The sequence below is a fragment of the Balaenoptera acutorostrata genome, chromosome 10, assembly GCF_949987535.1.
Source record: "Balaenoptera acutorostrata chromosome 10, mBalAcu1.1, whole genome shotgun sequence".
Taxonomy (NCBI): Eukaryota; Metazoa; Chordata; class Mammalia; order Artiodactyla; family Balaenopteridae; genus Balaenoptera; species Balaenoptera acutorostrata.
In genome coordinates this window covers 77,373,654-77,391,725 of record NC_080073.1, presented here as the reverse complement: position 1 = coordinate 77,391,725, position 18,072 = coordinate 77,373,654, and the positions used below count along the sequence as shown (strand labels likewise).

The 18,072-nt window shown below is 40.3% G+C and overlaps 1 protein-coding gene across 3 annotated transcripts; it reads right to left on the bottom strand.

Annotated features, from left to right (window-relative positions):
* Positions 1-47: 47 nt before the first annotated feature.
* On the bottom strand, positions 48-13,378 carry ENPP4 (ectonucleotide pyrophosphatase/phosphodiesterase 4). Of its 3 annotated transcripts, none has more exons than XM_007193819.3 (4): positions 13,173-13,378; positions 6,554-7,412; positions 5,159-5,329; positions 48-3,103 (listed from the first exon to the last, which is right to left on the bottom strand). In XM_007193819.3, the coding sequence occupies exons 2-4, from the start codon at positions 7,386-7,388 to the stop codon at positions 2,739-2,741; spliced, it is 1,371 nt and encodes a 456-aa protein (XP_007193881.2). In that variant the 5' UTR covers positions 7,389-7,412; positions 13,173-13,378; the 3' UTR covers positions 48-2,738. The 3 variants fall into 3 exon arrangements, with proteins under 3 accessions (XP_007193881.2, XP_057410613.1, XP_007193882.2); XM_057554630.1 differs by having other exon boundaries at positions 48-3,100; XM_007193820.3 differs by lacking the exon at positions 13,173-13,378 and adding an exon at positions 12,946-13,164.
* Between the last annotated feature and the right edge of the window lie 4,694 nt (positions 13,379-18,072).

Sequence of the window (18,072 nt, the reverse complement as noted above, 5' to 3'; positions counted from 1 at the left end):
TCAATTCTTATACCAAGCTTAATGGAACAATAACACAAAACCAGTGGTACAGAGCATTGAAATAATTTTTATTCTATTGCTGTTTACCAGAAAAACTTGCACATTAATAATAGCAGCAGAACTGTCCCTACATTTACATAAGTAAATGTACTTATTCTGAATTCACTCACTGAATTAACAAACTTACTAAAAAGTTTTCCTATTACCTTTGAGTATTGTTGTCATAAACAGTTAAATCTTTCCTGGAGCCAAATACTTTCTACCACCCAGAAAACACAGAAGCATATTAGTCAATTATTTAACAAAATACACACCAAGTGAAAAAGGCTGGCTTTACTGAAATATTTTCTCAGTGTACTAGAGGGGTCATTGGCTTTAAGTGATCATTTTTAAAGATACAACTGAATTAACATAAAGTTCAATATAATAATATATAAACATCTCTTTGATTAAATAAATACTCTTCTTGTCCCATCAACATATACATAAAACATTTACAATTTTAATCCAAGTTAGTATTTTGAGAATGGAATAAAGAACAAGACAAATAGGTCTTCTGTTCAAAGGGCTGAGACACTGATGGGGCATCCCTTCCTATTCCATCCTCCATAAAATCCACTCACAGGTTGGATGCTATGGGCCGATTTCTGAAACTCGTAACTGCCAATCAAGCCAGTACAACCACTAAAGCTCTCACCACTGCAAAGACCAAGCTCTCCTCAATTAGTATTTTAGACATTTCAAAAAAATGCTCACTGCTTTAACTGTGACTGTTCTCCTGTCCTTTTTTTTTTTTTAATGGAAATGGAAGTAGAAAGAAATTTTTCTATTATTTTGTTCAGATCAACTATTAACCTTTAGGATAACTTTTATGTGAGGCAAAAACATCAGAAATAAAATCTGTCAAAAAAGCAAAATGAGTCCTGGTGGTTTTATTTATTTATTATGCTGTTCTTAATACAGTCACCTACAACTGCATGCATGGACTATTCACGCAGGGTGTGGAAATGCTTCTCAAGAACCCCAGGTACAACAGGCACCAAATACCAGGATCAGGAGATCAGCAGTGACCACAGGATGAATTATATGTTTGATGACTGGCACCACTGTTCTTGACCACCACAGATAATCAGCATTTAAGTGGGCTGCATATTTACTGTAGATTATCCTTGTATCTGTAAAACAGTTCCCTAGTTTATTTTATATTGTCAAAACTTTAAAGATCGCACTAGTAATATTAATTGCTTGCCTCAGCTGCTGATGAATGGTTCTTGAACCCAATTTTTCCTCTAATAGATGGAATCTCGTCTGCCATAATTCAGTTTCTTCCTACTAATTCTGATTGTTAGAAGGTACCACTTAGCAAAGCTAGGATAACAGTTATTCACAACAAATCCTTCGCTCTGAACAAGCATGTTTTAAAAAATATGAGCAGAGTGGTTATTTCTGTGAACCAAATATGGGAGAAAAAAGCAGAGGAAGCATTCAGGGTACTGAAGGTTAACAAGAGTCTTGAGAGTTTATTCAGCCACTTAACATATGATTCATGTAAAAGATCAAAAGATACTAAATTCCATTTTAAATTTAGCTACCCTATAGCCTAAAAAATAAGGCATAAAATTCCCAAAGGTAAATAGAAAAATCTCTTTTCCTCATTCTGACCCAATCAAAACCAGATTTGTAGTCAGGTCATACATTTCTCGGCAGCATCTGGAGACCTCTGGTTACAAAAAACAACATGAGAAAGTAAAAAATGGTAACAAAAATTAATGAATTTTTAAAAATTATGATTTTACCTTGTGAGTTGGAAGAAAGTACACAAAAATGAAGTGCAATTATAACCTTTCCTGAGAGCTGGGTTCTGTGGGGATGTGGGAGCCTGTCCCCAGGCCACTCACCTCCCACCACCTGCTGTTAAGTCACACAAAGTCTGTACACCCATACATGCAACACACTGGCACGTACATACACACAACTAAATAACTTACACAAAGGCATTGAGTACAAAGTGAGAAAACCACTTTTCCCTATTTTCTTAATTTCTTCTTAGCAATACTCTTCAAAAGGTTTAACTTTTGAGGCTTCAATAGCTTAAGGGTCTTAACAAAGACACGCTGGTGGAGAAGACTTAGGCTTTGTATCATGGGGTCTTTGCTTGTTTTTTATAATAGTTTTTCTTAAAATAGTTTCTTCATATGCTAGATCTTTGCTGCCTGCTTGATCCATTTTAATTAACCATCACAGAGAATTTCCTACCTCAAGGGTTTACTTGGGATACAAACTCTATTAAAGGTACATATAAAAATATAGGAAACTTTTCCTTCCTGATACACAACATCCACACATTTTATAAAGATTTCTGTTGTATAATTTACAAATGTAGAAATGTATTCAAAAAGCATACCCACTAAATTTTTGCATATTTTCATCTAAAGATGTGTCTAATCTTCATTACAAAAAAAAAAAAAAAAAAAGGCAAAGGCAGTATTTTTCTTCAAAAAAACCTTTCTAGTTAGGGAACCAGTTGGTGTTAACTAATGATTTACTAGCAATTTTTTCTATGGTCAGAGTTTTTTTGTATTAGCTAATGCGGCAAAACAAAACACAAGGAAACACAGAATAATTGTAGCATGCTTGGTCTAAGATCTTTGTCTTTCAAAGCATGCTTTTTCATAGCTGCGACACCATTCCCTGGGTGTGTCCTAATCGCAGCCACTTTGTATAAACCCCAGCACGTGTCACCCAATTAAAGGATCATCATCATCATCTTGTAGCTGAAGTCGGGAAAATGGCCGGGGTCCAGAGAGTCTGTTCTGCATGATGATGATGAGGCAGGTCAGAGCGGTTAAGACCAAGAGCGCACCGATAACAATTCCCACGGCTTCCGGGAGATTGATGCACCACTGGTCCACTAGCAAGCACTTCGCGTGGCCGAAGGTTCCATTGTTGGGCTGTGGCTTTAATCCCAGGATGTGGCACATCATTGGATAAATATCCACAATGTTAATGGTGCTGTGTCGGTAGCCTTTGTGAAATGCAGGCCCGTGGGCAGCTAGAAATGGATTCATACTAGGCAAAGAATTATCATAACCATGGTCACCTGCTGGAGAAGAACAAGATGATGTTAGTAAATAAGAGCAGCTTTTCTACCACAAAATAACTTGCTTCTAGTGTAAATACACTGGATTCTTGCCAGTGTAATTCCCATTAAACTTCTGATTAGTTGGGCCAAACAGGTGCCAGAGGTAAAATTTTCTGTTTTCTTCAAGTCGGCCATGTCCCCTATTTGACACACACACTCCCCCCACCTTTTCCCGATCGGTCATGACCTCAGGCTTTCAAACTCTCTCTCAGCCTGATGTGCTTCTCTCTCAGTCCCAGCCCCCACGTATTTCACCTGCCAGTGTCCAGCACTGCTTGCACAAGCCCACTGCAAACAGCACCGGTGATAAAAAGACGGGTCGGCCTGAGGGTCCTGAGTAACTGGGGAGAGCAGAAGTGAGTAAAGCCAGTGAGTGGCAAGGAAGTGAGCCTGCAGCCGGACCTATGTCAGCTGCTCCCGGACAAGACATAGGATGTGGAATACACCACTGGTCTGCTGACAGCTAATGGACGCCTCAACATCTGGAGGGCCAGGGGACTGAGCACGTAACAGAAGGGATTCTTGCCTTGAATGGGAAGTCTAACCTGGTGACTCCAACTTGTAACTCCAGTAAAAGTCTGACTCAAAGAGAAACCTGATGGTCCCTGATATCACTCCAATACCAGATTCTCAAGTTTTCGCTTTATTTTTAAAAATATTGCCTTTTAATGCAGACCAGTTACATTTAATAAGCTCTTACTTCCATATGAAGTGCAGGGGACTAAGTAATGAGTGTATCAGTGTTACATATTCTTTAATCGTATGTTTGAAATATTTCATAATAAAAACAATTCACGTGACCAATACAATAAAAAGCACAATATAACATTATATATAGGTATTATGATTTCAGTAATATAAATGAATATGATTATAATGTGAATAATATAAACTATACGATTTAATAATAAAAATATGCATTTGTATGTAACAGAGAAAAAGCTTAGAAGGAGGAAACGCCCACAATTAACATCTGTCTGTACTTCTGTATTGAAGGATTATGGATAGCTTTTGTTCTCTTTTCTGAACTTTTCTGTATTTTCCAAGTTTTCAATCATTAGTATACGACATAAATATCAATAATATATAAACTCTAATGGCCCTCAGTCTTATCCTTGCCTGATGCGTCTGAACTGCTATAGATCAGGGATCTGCAGACTACAGCACCTGGCCAAATTTAGCCCTTCGCCTGTTTCTGTAAAGGAAGCTTCATTGGAACACCGCGTGTCAGTTTGTTTACGTGTTGCCTGTGGCTGCTCTCCCACTGTAAAGGTAGGATTGAATAGTTGAGACAGAGACCAGCTGGCCCACAAAGCCTAAAATATTTACTATTTGGCTTTTTACAGAAAAATTTTCTGACCCCTGCTATGGTTTACAAAATCAGATTTTTGAAAAATGTACTTGAATTGAATTTACCGTATGGGTAAAAACCTGTAATTCTCCCCTATACATTTCTTCAGTTTGAGGAGAGATTTTGATCCATCTGTTTTGTTTACTTGGTCGATTTTTGTTTGCATACTTTCTGGTTCTTGCCCGGTGTTCTAACTAGCTGTAGCACTCAGGTAAACAATTTCATCACTGGGGAAAGACTTAAGGTTACTTGGACAAATTTTTTTTTTTTTAACACAAAAAAAGAAAAAAGAATTTGAACTAGCTAATCTCTCCCCCTTTACTTTGTTTCTTGACTTCTCTCTCTTTTATTTTGTTTCTTTACTACTCTCTTATTTTTACAAATCAAGAGAACCAGCCTTGAAAGTTACTGACAGTAACTGCAGTGTTTGTAGAAAAGTAAAACTACTCCTTCACCCTTAAGATGACCCAACCTTCTATTCTAAGGATGAAACTGTGGTTTCTAAAAATTGCTCTCAGATGAAAACCTGAGAATCACCTAGTTGAAAATCAAACTAATTATACTGTGTGAACATCTCTAAATCAAAGTATCCTGTTAATGGAACAATGTCACAACGTGTGATTTATCCCTAGGATACAAAAGAAAAATTCTAAATAAATACTTACATTTTGGTGATGATTTATTTAGCACAATTGTCCAGCCTTCATCAGCAACCAAAATAATAGGTTGAATTCGATCATTATGTTGGTAATGAAACCTGGCAGGAATGTCTTCTTTGAGATAAACATTCATGTGAGGGTCACAGATTTTCAGTTTGTTATAAACCTTTGTTCTGTCTGGAAGAAAAGGAAACAGCAAAGGAAAAAGGTCATGTTGACTGATAAGGAAAAAATATTTCTAACTAGAATAACTGGAAATAAGTCCTGAACAATGTTATCTATTAAAGCCCTTTAATCATTAAAAAAACAGAGCAATAATAATGATGTAACAGTGCTGGGGACACACACACACACACACACACACACACACACACACACACACACCCCTTTCCAAGCATTCACATATCTCTCTTTTCATTTTGTGATTATCCCTTGTGGACTTTTATACAAAGAGGACAAATTTCACATCTAGCTTCCTAAGTAAATATAAACTAATTACATATTACTGCTAATTACTAAGTCTAAGATCAGTAGACGAAAGGTATATCTCACACAAAAGTCCAAGATGTTTTTTAAGGATAAAAATTTCCTTTTTCCATTAGTGTGAATAAGTAAGAAATACATCAACAAGGACCTACTGTATAGCACAGGGAACTATATTCAATATCTTGTAATAACGTATAATGGAAAAGAATCTGAAAAAGAATATATATATATATATATATATATATATATATATATATATATATATATACATGTAAAACTGCATTTCCTTGCTGTACACCAGAAACCTTATAAATCAACTATACTTCAATAAAAAAATAAAAATTAAAAAAAAGAAATACATCAAAAAGCAAGGAGGGACTTCCCTGGTGGCGCAGTGGTTGGGAATCCGCCTGCCAATGCAGGGGACACGGGTTCGGAGCCCTGGTCTGGGAAGATCTCACATGCCGTGGAGCAACTAAGCCTGTGCGCCACAACTACTGAGCCTGCGCTCTAGAGCCCGCGAGCCACAACTACTGAGCCCACGTGCCTAGAGCCCGTGCTCCGCAACAAGAGAAGACACCGCAATGAGAAGCCCGCGCACCGCAACGAAGAGTAGCCCCCACTCACCGCAACTAGAGAAAGCCTGCGCGCAGCAACGAAGACCCAACGCAGCCAAAAATAAATTAATTAATTAACTTAAAAAAAAAAAAGCAAAGAAATAATCCCTTTGAACCTGAACCTTAAGCTAATCGCCTAAAAACTTATACATCAGGGGAAGAACATAATCCCACTCTGAGTGAGTATAGGAGTGTACGGCTGTGAACTATAAAAAGTCTGAGCTTCATTCTTTTACAAAACCCTTCCTCCTCAATCAACTGCCCCATTCAAATATTCCTTGGCTAAAAGTTTACTTACTTATTTTGGGAAGTATTGCAGCAACTGGGGTCAAGTCTATAAGAGTGTAGTCTGAGGGGTCGATGCAGTGATCCAAGTTTATCAGCCTGTCCTTAGAACACTGGGTCATCCCATGATCACTTGTAATGATCACATTAAGATCTTCCCACAGTCCTAACACCTTGAGTTTGTGAACTAGCGCACCGATATGGTCATCTATTTCTTTCAACACTCGGCGCATGTTTTCTTTATCTTCAGGGCCATATTTGTGGCCACTTGCGTCTGGTTCTTCCCAATAGAGTGTTGCAAAGGTGACGGGTGGGTTCGAATTGCTCAGCCACGTGGAGACATTACTGAGTCTCTCCTCAAATGACACTGAGGGGTTGTAATTCATGAAATAGGAAGGTGTGGTATTGTGAATGGGCACGTCAGTACCAGGCCACATAGCAGCAGCACTTGATCTGTTTTCCTGAAGCTGATTGGTCACCCAAATAGGGACTGCCTCATTCCACCAAAAAGGATCCTTGTCATTAATGTCAGAAAAATGTTTCTTTGTGATGACATCATACATGGAATTAGCCACAATGCCATGGCTTTCTTCATACAGGCCTGTCACGATGCTGTAGTGGTTTGGAAATGTTTTTGTGATAAAGACATTTTTAACCTGCCCTACCAAGACACCTTCTTTGATAAAATTCTGGAGATGAGGAAATTCATAGTTGTGTAGATAGTCAGCTCTGAAGCCATCAAAGGATACCAGTAGTAACTTGGGTGGCAAAGTACAGGAAGAGTTCCCTCTACAACCAGTTATAAGTCCAGAAAACAAAAATATCAGCAATAACTTCATAGTGAACATGCTGAAGGAGGGCAGTCAGGGTTCCTAAAATATAAAAACACAATACATAAGTAGTAATGCTATTTGAGTTGGATTAGGTTTCAAAAGTTTAGTCATCAGGAGAAGAAAACCAACATTTATAAACTTTTTATACACCAGCTTTACCTACATCAACTTGAAAATTAAATAATGTCACTTACTGAAAGATAACTGAATAAAGTGGGAAAAAATAAAAATTGCCTTTACTTGTCCAATTATATGTCCTGCCCCATTTTTCATGCTCCGAAGGGGATATGGGCCATTCTTATGCTCCATACAAATTGGCTGCGTTGTTTGTTTGCAGCAGCAAAAGTTATTCTAAAGGTTTAATAAGAACAAATGAAGAAACAAAAACAATCCTTTTGCACAAAATAGAAATAACGTCAAGCTTTCAGAGGCTCCAGAGAGGGCAATTATTTTCCTAATTTAATGACTGGTACCCTATAGTTCCTTTTAATCCACAGAAATAGGGGGTGGAACCTCTACCATACTGGCTCATCATCAGTTCCTGCTGAAAAATACTGGCATGAAAAAGGGGAGTAAGTAATAAATATTACTTGAGAAAAAGGTCCCACCTCAATCTGAACCTGCCCAATATTCACAGGAGGCTGACAAACAGACAAAGCCTACAGGAACTTGGATGCCACAGTAATTTCTGAAGAAATGCAACAGCTGTTGAAATGCATTTCATCACCACATCCCTTTTAAACTTCCTTTTTACTGTCAAAGACATACAGTTGGCCCTCCATATCCACGGGTTTTACATCCATGGATTCAACCAACCGTGGACGGAAAATCCAGAGGGCTGACTGTATTCATGTACTATGCCATTTTATATAAGAGTCTTGAGCATCTTGAGCGGATTTTGGTATCTGCTGGGGCTCCTGGAACCAATCTCCCTGCGGATAATGAGGGACCACTGTAACTATCCTGCCTAACACTCTAGGCTCAGAGCGCTCCCTGATTTTTTTGGTTCTTTTCTAACAATCTACTGATTACAAAAAAACAGATTTCCCCAAACAAATCTCCCTGCCTTCAGACTCTATCTTCTTTGGTTCCTAAGAAAATAGGATATGCAATTTAGGTAGAGTGAGTCTCCACTGTTGCCATACTTCTTTTTTTATTATTTTTAAATTTTTTTGCCACGCCAAGAAGCCTGTGGGATCTTAGTTCCCTGACCAGGGATTGAACCTGTGCCCTCTGCACTGGAAGTGCAGAGTCTTAACCACTGGACTGCCAGGTAAGTCCCCTGCCACACTTCTTCAAGTCCCCAGTGCCTCCTGTCCGGAGCCCTTCCATCTCTTAACTGACCTTCCTACCTCGATCACCTTCCCCTTACTCACCCAACATCCGCTCCCAACTTAACCTTCCCAGGAATAGCCCTGTCCATGACACTTCCTTAATAAAATCAGTATTCAAAGTCCCCCTGCCTATACAGAAACACCTCTGCCTGGCATTCAAGTCCCTCCATTACCCAGGCACAACCCACGTGCAAATTACTATGAAACAGTTACAGAAATCATGGCCAACCTTAATTCCCTTTTACCACACATTGCTGTCACAGTCTGTCTGAGATGCATTACAGAGACAATAATCGTTTATCTAGGTGACCTATAGGTGACCTATAGCAGCTCTTCAGTAATAATTTGTGCTTCCAAACCTCTTAAAGTTACTTTCTACACATGAATTCTTTGCCAAAATACTCTCTTAGGTCAATAAAAAAAAAATCATTCAATAAATAATATAGCTAAAGTCTATAACACCAAAATTTATATATGTGCCATTTTTCAGAGGACAAGGGCTTTATACTTTTCAAACATAAAATACTCAAAATAGGGGCATAAATAATCAAAACAACGAATCTGGCTGTCATCTTGGAAGAACAAAGACGAGCTTGAATGAACTCTGTTCTACAACACCACAATTTCTTGTAATGCTGCGCTTGAGACCCATACATCATAAAGTATTGTTTTTAAAACTAAGCCCTTTGAGGAATCATGTCACAGTATGTCTAAAACTTTTCCAGCGGAGTTCCTCTAAGAGCAGAGGGGTACCGAGACAACTGTGTATCCACATGCAAAAGAATGAATTTGGACCCCTCAGCTCATACTATGTACAAAAATAAACTCAAAATGACCAAGATTAAGAGCTAAAACTATAAAACTCTTAGCAGAAAATATAGGAATAAGTCTTCATGACCTTGAGTTAGGCAAAGCCTTCTAAGATACAGCACCAAAAGCACAAGTGACGAAAGTCCTAAATAAATAAACTGGACTTCACCAAAATTGAAAGCTTTTACGTTTCAAAGGATATCATGGAGAGAAAAGAAAACCCACAGAACGGGAGACAATATTTGCAAATCATATATCTGATAAAGGATTTATATCTAGAATATATAAAGAACTGTAACAACTCAATAATAAAAGTTAAATAATCCAATTAAAAAATGAGCAAAGGATCTGAAAAGATATTTCTCCAGATATAGAGATGGCAAATAAGCACATGAAAATATGTTCAACATCATTAGTCATCAGGGAAATGCAAATCAAAACCACAGTGAGATACCCCTTCACACCCACTAGGACAGATATAATAAAAAAGATAATAACAAGTGTTGGCAAGGATGTAGAGAAACTAGAACTTTTATACACTGCTGGTGAGAATGAAAATGGTACAGGCACTTGGAAAACATTCTGGTAGTTCTTCAAAAGTTTAAACAGAGTTACCGTACGACCCAGAAAATCTACTAGTAGGCATGTGCCTCAGAGAAATTAAAACACATGTCAACGATAAACCTTGTACACAAATGGTCACAGCAGCATTATCTGTAAGAGCCATGAAGTGGAAACATCTCAAATGTCCTTAAGTGATAAATGGATAAGATGTGGTATATCCACACAATGGAATATTATTTGGCAATAAAAAGGAATGAAGTGCAAATATATGTTATAACTTGGATAAACCTTTGAAACATTGTGCTAAGTAAAAAAAGGCAGTCACAAAAGATCACTTATTGTATGATTCTATTTAGATGAAATGCCTAGATAGGCAAATCTATAGAGATGGAAAGTATATTAGATTTGTCTGGAGCAAGGGGTTGAAGAGAAATGAGGAGTAAATGCTAATGGGTATGCGGTTTCTTTTTGGGGTGATGAAAATGTTCTCAAATTGACTGTGGTGATGGTTGCACAATTCGTAAAACTGTACACTTTAAATGAGTAAACTAGACAGTATGTGAATTTTACCTCAATAAAACCATTATATTAAAAAAAAAGAGTAGAGAGAAATGAAATTGTAATCTTAAAAGCATCTGGATTGTCCTGCCACAAAACAGGAAACATCTCTGATGTTTCATCTTACCTCAAAAATTATGTGAAATGTGTACTCTATACCACAGACCTGAGTTTTTTAACGTGAATGTGTTTTACCCTATTTCCCACGTGCAAAACAATAAAACAAAAACCTGTCTCTGCCCCTCTCTCACACAAAATACATACAAATCAAAATCTTTCTTCCCCAAATCTTGAGTGAATAGGAGGGTCAAGGCACATGTGCTGTTTACCCTGAGGTTCACTAACCCCTTAGCACACTGCTGGATTCTTGTCCCCAGACTTAGAAGCACAGACAAAGTGGAAAGATTAGAGGCTCTGAAATCAGAAGGATCCCAGAACTTGAGCTCACATTTAGTAGACGAGCGACTGTGGGCAGATCTACCAGCTTCAGTTTCTGTGTTTGTAAAATGTGGATACATAAAGTGTTAAACAGTAGGCCCTCAAATTTAGTTTCTTTTTTATCCACAGTTACAAAGCCATTACATCAGGAAAAAAGTCTGTACTGTTACAGGCGGAATGATACTATTGTGAAACTATAAAGTAGTTAGAAATAATTTAGTCTAACCTCTTCTTTGTACACAGGATGAAGATGAAGTCCCTGGATTGGCCAAACTCAGGAAGCAATTCGTAGCCTTACTGTCTGTACTCTTACTAATTTCAGGTCCTTAACAAGTTTATAAGTCTAGTAACAGCGAGTTTACAAGTCTAGTTTTAATCTCCAAACTATGAACGGAACTTTTCCTGCTTTCATTAGTGGTGCCTGTATCTATGTCTACTGCATTCTGTTTCATTCCAACAGGAGTTGTTAAGCTATAAACAAAACACCAGTGAGAAGTTCTCAAGTATTTCCAAGGAATACAAAAAATCACTAATTGCTATATTACAAAGCACTGGGAGAAATTCTGTAATTTTTCAAACCAAAAAGATATCAAAGGGAAGGAAAAAAAGCAGAGTCACCGGAACTACACTCAGATAATCCCAACAGAAGTTGTGTGTAGTTTTCTTCAATTCAGGGGCCAAAACACACTCTGCCTCATCTGGGATGACTTTCTTACTTGGATGAAATGTATCTCGGGCAATTCTCACTGGCATTCTTAGCTGAAGTTGGGTGAGTGTGACAGTTAAAGGATATGGTGAAAGCTATTTGCCACCATTAGCATGCCAGCTGCTCTGTAATACAAAAGTCTTATTCTAAACACTTCACAAATACTATTTATAATGAAACTCTTATACAGCTTCAAAATAAAAGAAAAATAAAATAGCATTGTCTATGCACATAGATAACATTGGTGATTTTCCCTAGATTATTAATATTAATTTTCTTGATATTCTAAAGAAAAACTAAAACTACTCTCTGAAAGACTCTATTTCTTAACAACTCTAGGATTCTAAAGTATTCTTCAATTTTCCAGCACATACAAACTTTTCCGGCATCTTCAAAACAGCTACACTTAATCTTACTTTCTACATATATTATTTCTTTCTACAAAATAACTCCTTGTGTACTTCTTCTGTGTTCATCAAATTTCTCCCAAATTATATTTTGTAGCTAATTTAAAAGCAAGGAGGAGATATTTATATTTTATATATTTTAGTTATAAAATATCTCCTCCCTGCTTTTAAATTCGTTTAATTTCCTTAAAATAGCTTGGAACAACCTCTGGAAAAAAGGAAGAAAGAAAAGAAAACCGGAATATTAAAAGGAGCAGATGACTTCCTATAGTACTGGCAAGGTTTCCGGCTTGGGTCCACCAGATGGCCTGGTGGTTAAAGAAAAAACCCTAGTGGAGTCAAGGCTGGTATAAACCTGAATCTGCTCGTGGTCACTAGCTGTGCTTCACGTCTCTGAGCAGGACTTTCCCCATCTGTATAATGGGACGCTGTGATCTCACAGGGTTGCAGTGCCCAGAAAAGGAAGCGTTGTTTGTAAAATGCTTAACACAGTGTCCGGCCGATAAAAAGCACTTCAGTGTTACCTTTCTTGTTAGGTTTTCTAGGAAATTCGTTTTAAAATTTGGCTGTGTCACTCCCATCAACTCTAATCGAATACTCAGGCGGAGGCAGGTCGATCGATACTTTGGACCGCGTTCCTGTAAAATCAAACGCCCGCCCCGCCGGCCCCGCCCGCCCCCTCGGCCTCCACCTCTGTCCCGCCACCGCCCCCCGCCTCCACCCCATACCCCACCGCCCGCCCAGGCCGCGCCTACCTGCTCAGTTTCCTTTCCTCTTCCCACCCCGTCCTCCGCCGCCCCCAGCCAGGTACCTCCCGGCCGCTCCGGGGTCCCTCGCGGCTGTCCGCTAGGGGGATGTGTGTGTGTGTGTGTCTGTATCAAGGGTAGGGGATCTCACCACCTCTATTTTCAAAGCCCCTAGTGGACGGGGGAGGGGGTGGCATTTCCCTCCGGAACGCCGGGCACGCTAGGGTCACACTCACCCGCTGCCGCTGCTTCTCTGCAGCACGCGGAACCCGGCGCGCGCGGAACCCGGCGCTCTGGGGTCTTGGGAGCGACGGAGACCTGAAGGCGCAGGAGCCAGACCGAGCTCTTCCTGAGGCGCCTGCGCACTACTGGGCGCCCCCCGCTGTTAACAGCCCCTTTCTCCCTGAGCTCCGCGTTACCCGAGGTGCTCCGAGGGTGCTCCGCTGCCCAGCGCGCGACTGCGGAACAGTTTTACAGCTCGCGGGGACTCAGCGGGCGACGGAGTGTGAGACATGTCCTCGGATTGGACACCTCAGCCGCGGTCGATGTAACTCCCTTTCCGATTGGTTGGATTCAGGTACAACCTGGAGACAGAGGCCTTGGGGGGGTCGAATTGGATCTAGTAGGAGAGGTTCGTTCCACTCTCCTGCCACGCCCCATTTTCTAGCGTCCCAGGGCTGGGTGCCCTTCAGGGGACCTGAAACACAGCGAGGCCCTGAAAGGGCACCTGGCTATTGCCAGCCTCAGGCTTACTGCCATTCTCAGTTCGCCCCTAGTTAACATGCATCTTGCGGTAAGGTGTCTGCAGGAAAAGCAACTTTGGCAGCCCCAGGGCCCAGCACGAGTCTAGAGCAGCTTTAGCCAGTTCCAGTTAGTTGGGATAAATACAGTGTGGCTCTACCAAAGCAGTATGTGTCCGTGTTGCTGGAGAAGTGATCACCGTATTACACGCGAATTGAGTACTAGGCAGTTTATGAGTAAAGTTGCAAGAAATACAGAAACACGGTCCTTGCAGTAGGGAACTAGGAATGGCTACCAGCGGAGAAATGGGCGTTTCTTTTTAACACATGCGTGTGGGTCTGGAGCTTTAGTGTATAGCCATTACCAAGACCCCAGAGTCTGGAAGCAGCTGCAGAGACAATTTGGGGCTGGATATTTTCTGTTGATTATTAGTTTGTACCTTCAGAAGTTAATTCCAGTCTCAAAGCTCAAGGCTGGCCTGTGCACCGGTGAACTGGGGCATCTTAGATCCGTGGGCTGCCAGCGCTGGAAGGAGTGGCAGAGGCCACGTTGTCCAGTCCCTACGATCTGCCAGACCTGAGTTTGAATCCCCACTCAGCAGCTGAGCAATCTTGGGCCAGTCTCTCCACCTGTTTGAGCCTCCATGTCCTCATCTGCAACACAGGCCCTCTTACAGTACTAGCCTCTTCGGGTTATTATCAAAAAATGAGATAAAACAAGTAAAGTACTCAGCACACGTGCTGTCAGTGATTGTTATTGCTATGGCCGGAAAAATGTTCCTCAACGTGAACAATGGTCAGGGGAAAGCTGAGCTCTGGGGGAAATTACATGACATACAACTGAGTTAAGTTTAAACGTCCTGGCATTTGGGGCATAAGATTATGCATGTCCTGTTTGTTCATTCACTGGGTGCATGACTGCATAAAGAGTAGACAGAAACTGGCTGCCGTATAGGTCAGGTGGTGATGGAGACAGCAGCTGGATGTGCATCAGGAGAGAAGGGCTCCCTTCATTCACTGTCCCTGCCCCTGCCCATGTGACTGGGTCAGATCAGGGAGTCCTATGCAGCCTGGTCTCCTCTGTAAGATAACGTGGTCAAGAACAGAGGGACGGAATGATTCATAAGGATCTTTTTGTCCCAAGCATCTGTTATCCTACAAATATTTACTATGTCAACCACAAATGAAAACCTATTTCAGATGCTTAAATAATAAGGATATTTCTCATCTCACAAAACAGGAAGTCCAGAGGTAGGGCAGGCTTCAGAACTGGTTGAATTAGCAGCTCAACAATGTCACCATGTCCTGAGTTCTTTCTTTTTTTTTTTTTTAACATCTTTATTGGAGTATAATTGCTTTACAATGGTGTGTTAGTTTCTGCTTTATAACAAAGTGAATCAGTTATACATATACAGTCCTGAGTTCTTTCTAACTCCTCACGGAGCTATTAACAGAATTGGCTTCTGGTTCCTCTAGTGGTAAAGGTAACAGTAGCAGCAGGGATCATATGATTCATTTTTCACTTCCTCTGGGCGATGGACGTGACTTCTAGGTTTTTTTGTTTTTTGTGTTTGGCTCCAGCAACTATCTCCTTCAATCACTCTAGAATTGTGTCATATGCCCAAACCTAAGCCAGCATATGAAATTCAGCAGACCAATTCAGTCTGCACTTCGAGCTGAGTTCTCTTTCCCAAACTGCACTTCTTCTGTCAATGGAAGTGAGGTGTAGTGGGTGCTGGGAAGGCCACCAGAGAGTCCACTATAGGGTCACTGGAGGCATTTAATGATAATAAAAGAAAACATAACAGTAACAAATTCTCCATTTCCAATGTGATTTTTTTGATATATTGCTTTATATAGATAGACAAAATCATAACATTCATTTATAATTTTCTTTCAGCTCAGCTTTTGAAAAAGGAATTTCATATAAATCTTAGAAATAGGGATGAAATTTAAACCCATTTTTGTGTTGGAGATTGAAATGAACTAGGAGCTATAGTCTAAATCCATCATGTACAAATGAATGTGGTGCCCCCTAGAGAACCGACCTGGCTAAATTCACACAAACTAATTACAACTAGAGTCTTTGCCTCCATGGCCAATGTCAAGTTTGGAAGCAGCATGTTAGAGGGAGTATCTTTTTCCCCCCATTACGTAGGCTCAAGACTTAGCATTTATTCAGTAGTGTAAGATATTTTAAATGTTTTATCCTGTTTTCAAAATCAACAACATAGCTCTTCATGCAGTTATTTTTCTTTCAAACTCCTAATTGTGATGCATCACTCATTGCTGGCAGGAATGGGTCAGAAGCTAGAAATTACAGGAAAAAAGTTTCACGAGAAAAGTCACACCCTGCCCCAAGAAAAACAATTCCTGTCCACTGCTCGGTCTGTTTTAACGACAAAACTGAAACTAGTGAATCAAATTTCAAGTCGCAAGGAATATATTTTAAGTTTCACTTTTTAATGTATATTAGATGTTAATGTAAAGAAAACATAGTAGAGGTTTTCTCTTAAATATGATGGGGAAAGGACCTTAGGAATCATAGTACTTTAATAATTTTGAAAGTTTAACACAAACTCCGCACCCACCCCATTTTCAGCAAGATTGCATTTGAATAATCTCAATCAAATAAGACTGTAAACTATTTTAAATGCTCCTGTTAAAAGTGATCCTGTATTATCCATCATGAACTATTTAGTGTTAGACATTCTTCCCTCTACAGGAATTTTTCTTTTTTTTTTTAATTTATTTTTGGCTGTGTTGGGTCGTTTCTGTGCGAGGGCTTTCTCTAGTTGCGGCGAGCGGGGGCCACTCTTCATCGCGGTGCGCGGGCCTCTCACTATCGCAGCCTCTCTTGTTGCGGAGCATGGGCTCCAGATGCACAGGCTCAGTAGTTGTGGCTCAAGGGCCTAGTTGCTCCGCAGCATGTGGGATCTTCCCAGACCAGGGCTCGAACCCATGTTCCCTGCATTGGCAGGCAGATTCTCAACCACTGTGCCACCGTGGAAGCCCAGGAATTTTTTAAAGTATTTAATAAAGTTGTGCCAGAAATAGTAGAAATTCTTTTGAGGCCTTCCTATGTGGAAGGCAGTGTGCTAAATTTTAGGAAAGATGCAAAAATAAGTAAGATTCAATCCCTGTCCTCAAGGTACCTCTAATCCAGAAAGGCACATGGAGAAGATATTACTTTGTTACTTGGCCTTCCCAGAATCCATTTCCCCTTCTGGGGGTTCCTCCAGAAAACCATCCCGCCTGCACTCCTAGTCGCGAGAGTCTTATGGGGCTGACAACACTCCCCGCTTCTCCAACATGGACTTCTTTAGGGCAAATTTTGACCTAAATTGAGGGGTTTCCTGGGGCATGGGACTTATAGTGCCGAAACCAGGAAAGTACCAGGCAAATTGCGATGAGCTGGTCACACTTACTCAGACCCAAGCCTGGCCTGTTAGAGCGAATTCTGCTTCCTTGACCACAGGAATTAGTTCTGTGATGGGTGGTGGGACATGCCCCAGGCCAGACTAAAAAGATTCAATCCTGAAACGTTTGTTGAAACAATTGAGAGTCAGTCTTTCAGCAGGAGCAGCTAAATAAGTAGAATACAGGCATCCCTCGTTTTACTGCCCTTCACAGATATTGCGTTTTTTAACACATTGAAGGTTTGTGGCAACCCTGCGTTGAGCAACTCTATCAGCACCATTTTCCCAACAGCATTTGCTCACTTCATATCTCTGTGTCACATTTCAGTAATTCTTACAGTATTTCAAACTTTTAAATCATGATTATACTTGTTCTGGTGATCTGTGATCAGTGACCTTTGATGTTACTCTTGTAATTTTTGGGGAGCACCACAGACTGCTCCCATGTATGACAGCACATTCAATCAACAAAAGTTGTGTGTGTTCTGACTGCTCTACCGACCAGCTGTTCCCCCATCTCTCTTCCTCTCCTCACGCCTCCATATTCCCTGAGACACAACAATATTGAAATTAGGCTAATTAATAACCCTACAGTGGCCTCTGAGTGTTCAAATGAAAGGATTCCCACGTCCTTCACTTTAAATCAGAAGCTAGAAATGATTAAGCTCAGTGAGGAAGGCACGCTGAAAACCAAGGTAGGCTGAAAGGTAGGCCTCTTGTGCCAAACAGCCAAGGTGTGAAAGCAAAGGAAAAGTTCTTAAAGGAAATTAAAAGTGCTGCTCCAGTGAACACATGAATGATAAGAAAGTGAAATAACCTTAACGCTGATACGGAAAAAGTGTTAGTGGTCTGGATAGAAGATTAAACCAGCCACAGCATTCCCTTAAACCAAAGCCTGATCCGGAGCAAGGCCCTAACTCTGTTCAATTCTGTGAAAGCTAAGAGAGATAAGGAAGCTGCAGAAGAAATGTTTGAAG

Excerpts from the sequence above, each read along its gene's own strand:
- ENPP4 (XM_007193819.3), bottom strand. The coding sequence starts at position 7,388 with ATGTTCACTATGAAGTTATTGCTGATATTTTTGTTTTCTGGACTTATA. Across the intron at positions 5,330-6,553 it reads TGCAATACTTCCCAAAATAA|ACAGAACAAAGGTTTATAAC; the intron begins GTAAGTAAACTT and ends CTTTTCTTCCAG. Across the intron at positions 3,104-5,158 it reads AAATAAATCATCACCAAAAT|CAGGTGACCATGGTTATGAT; the intron begins GTAAGTATTTAT and ends GTTCTTCTCCAG.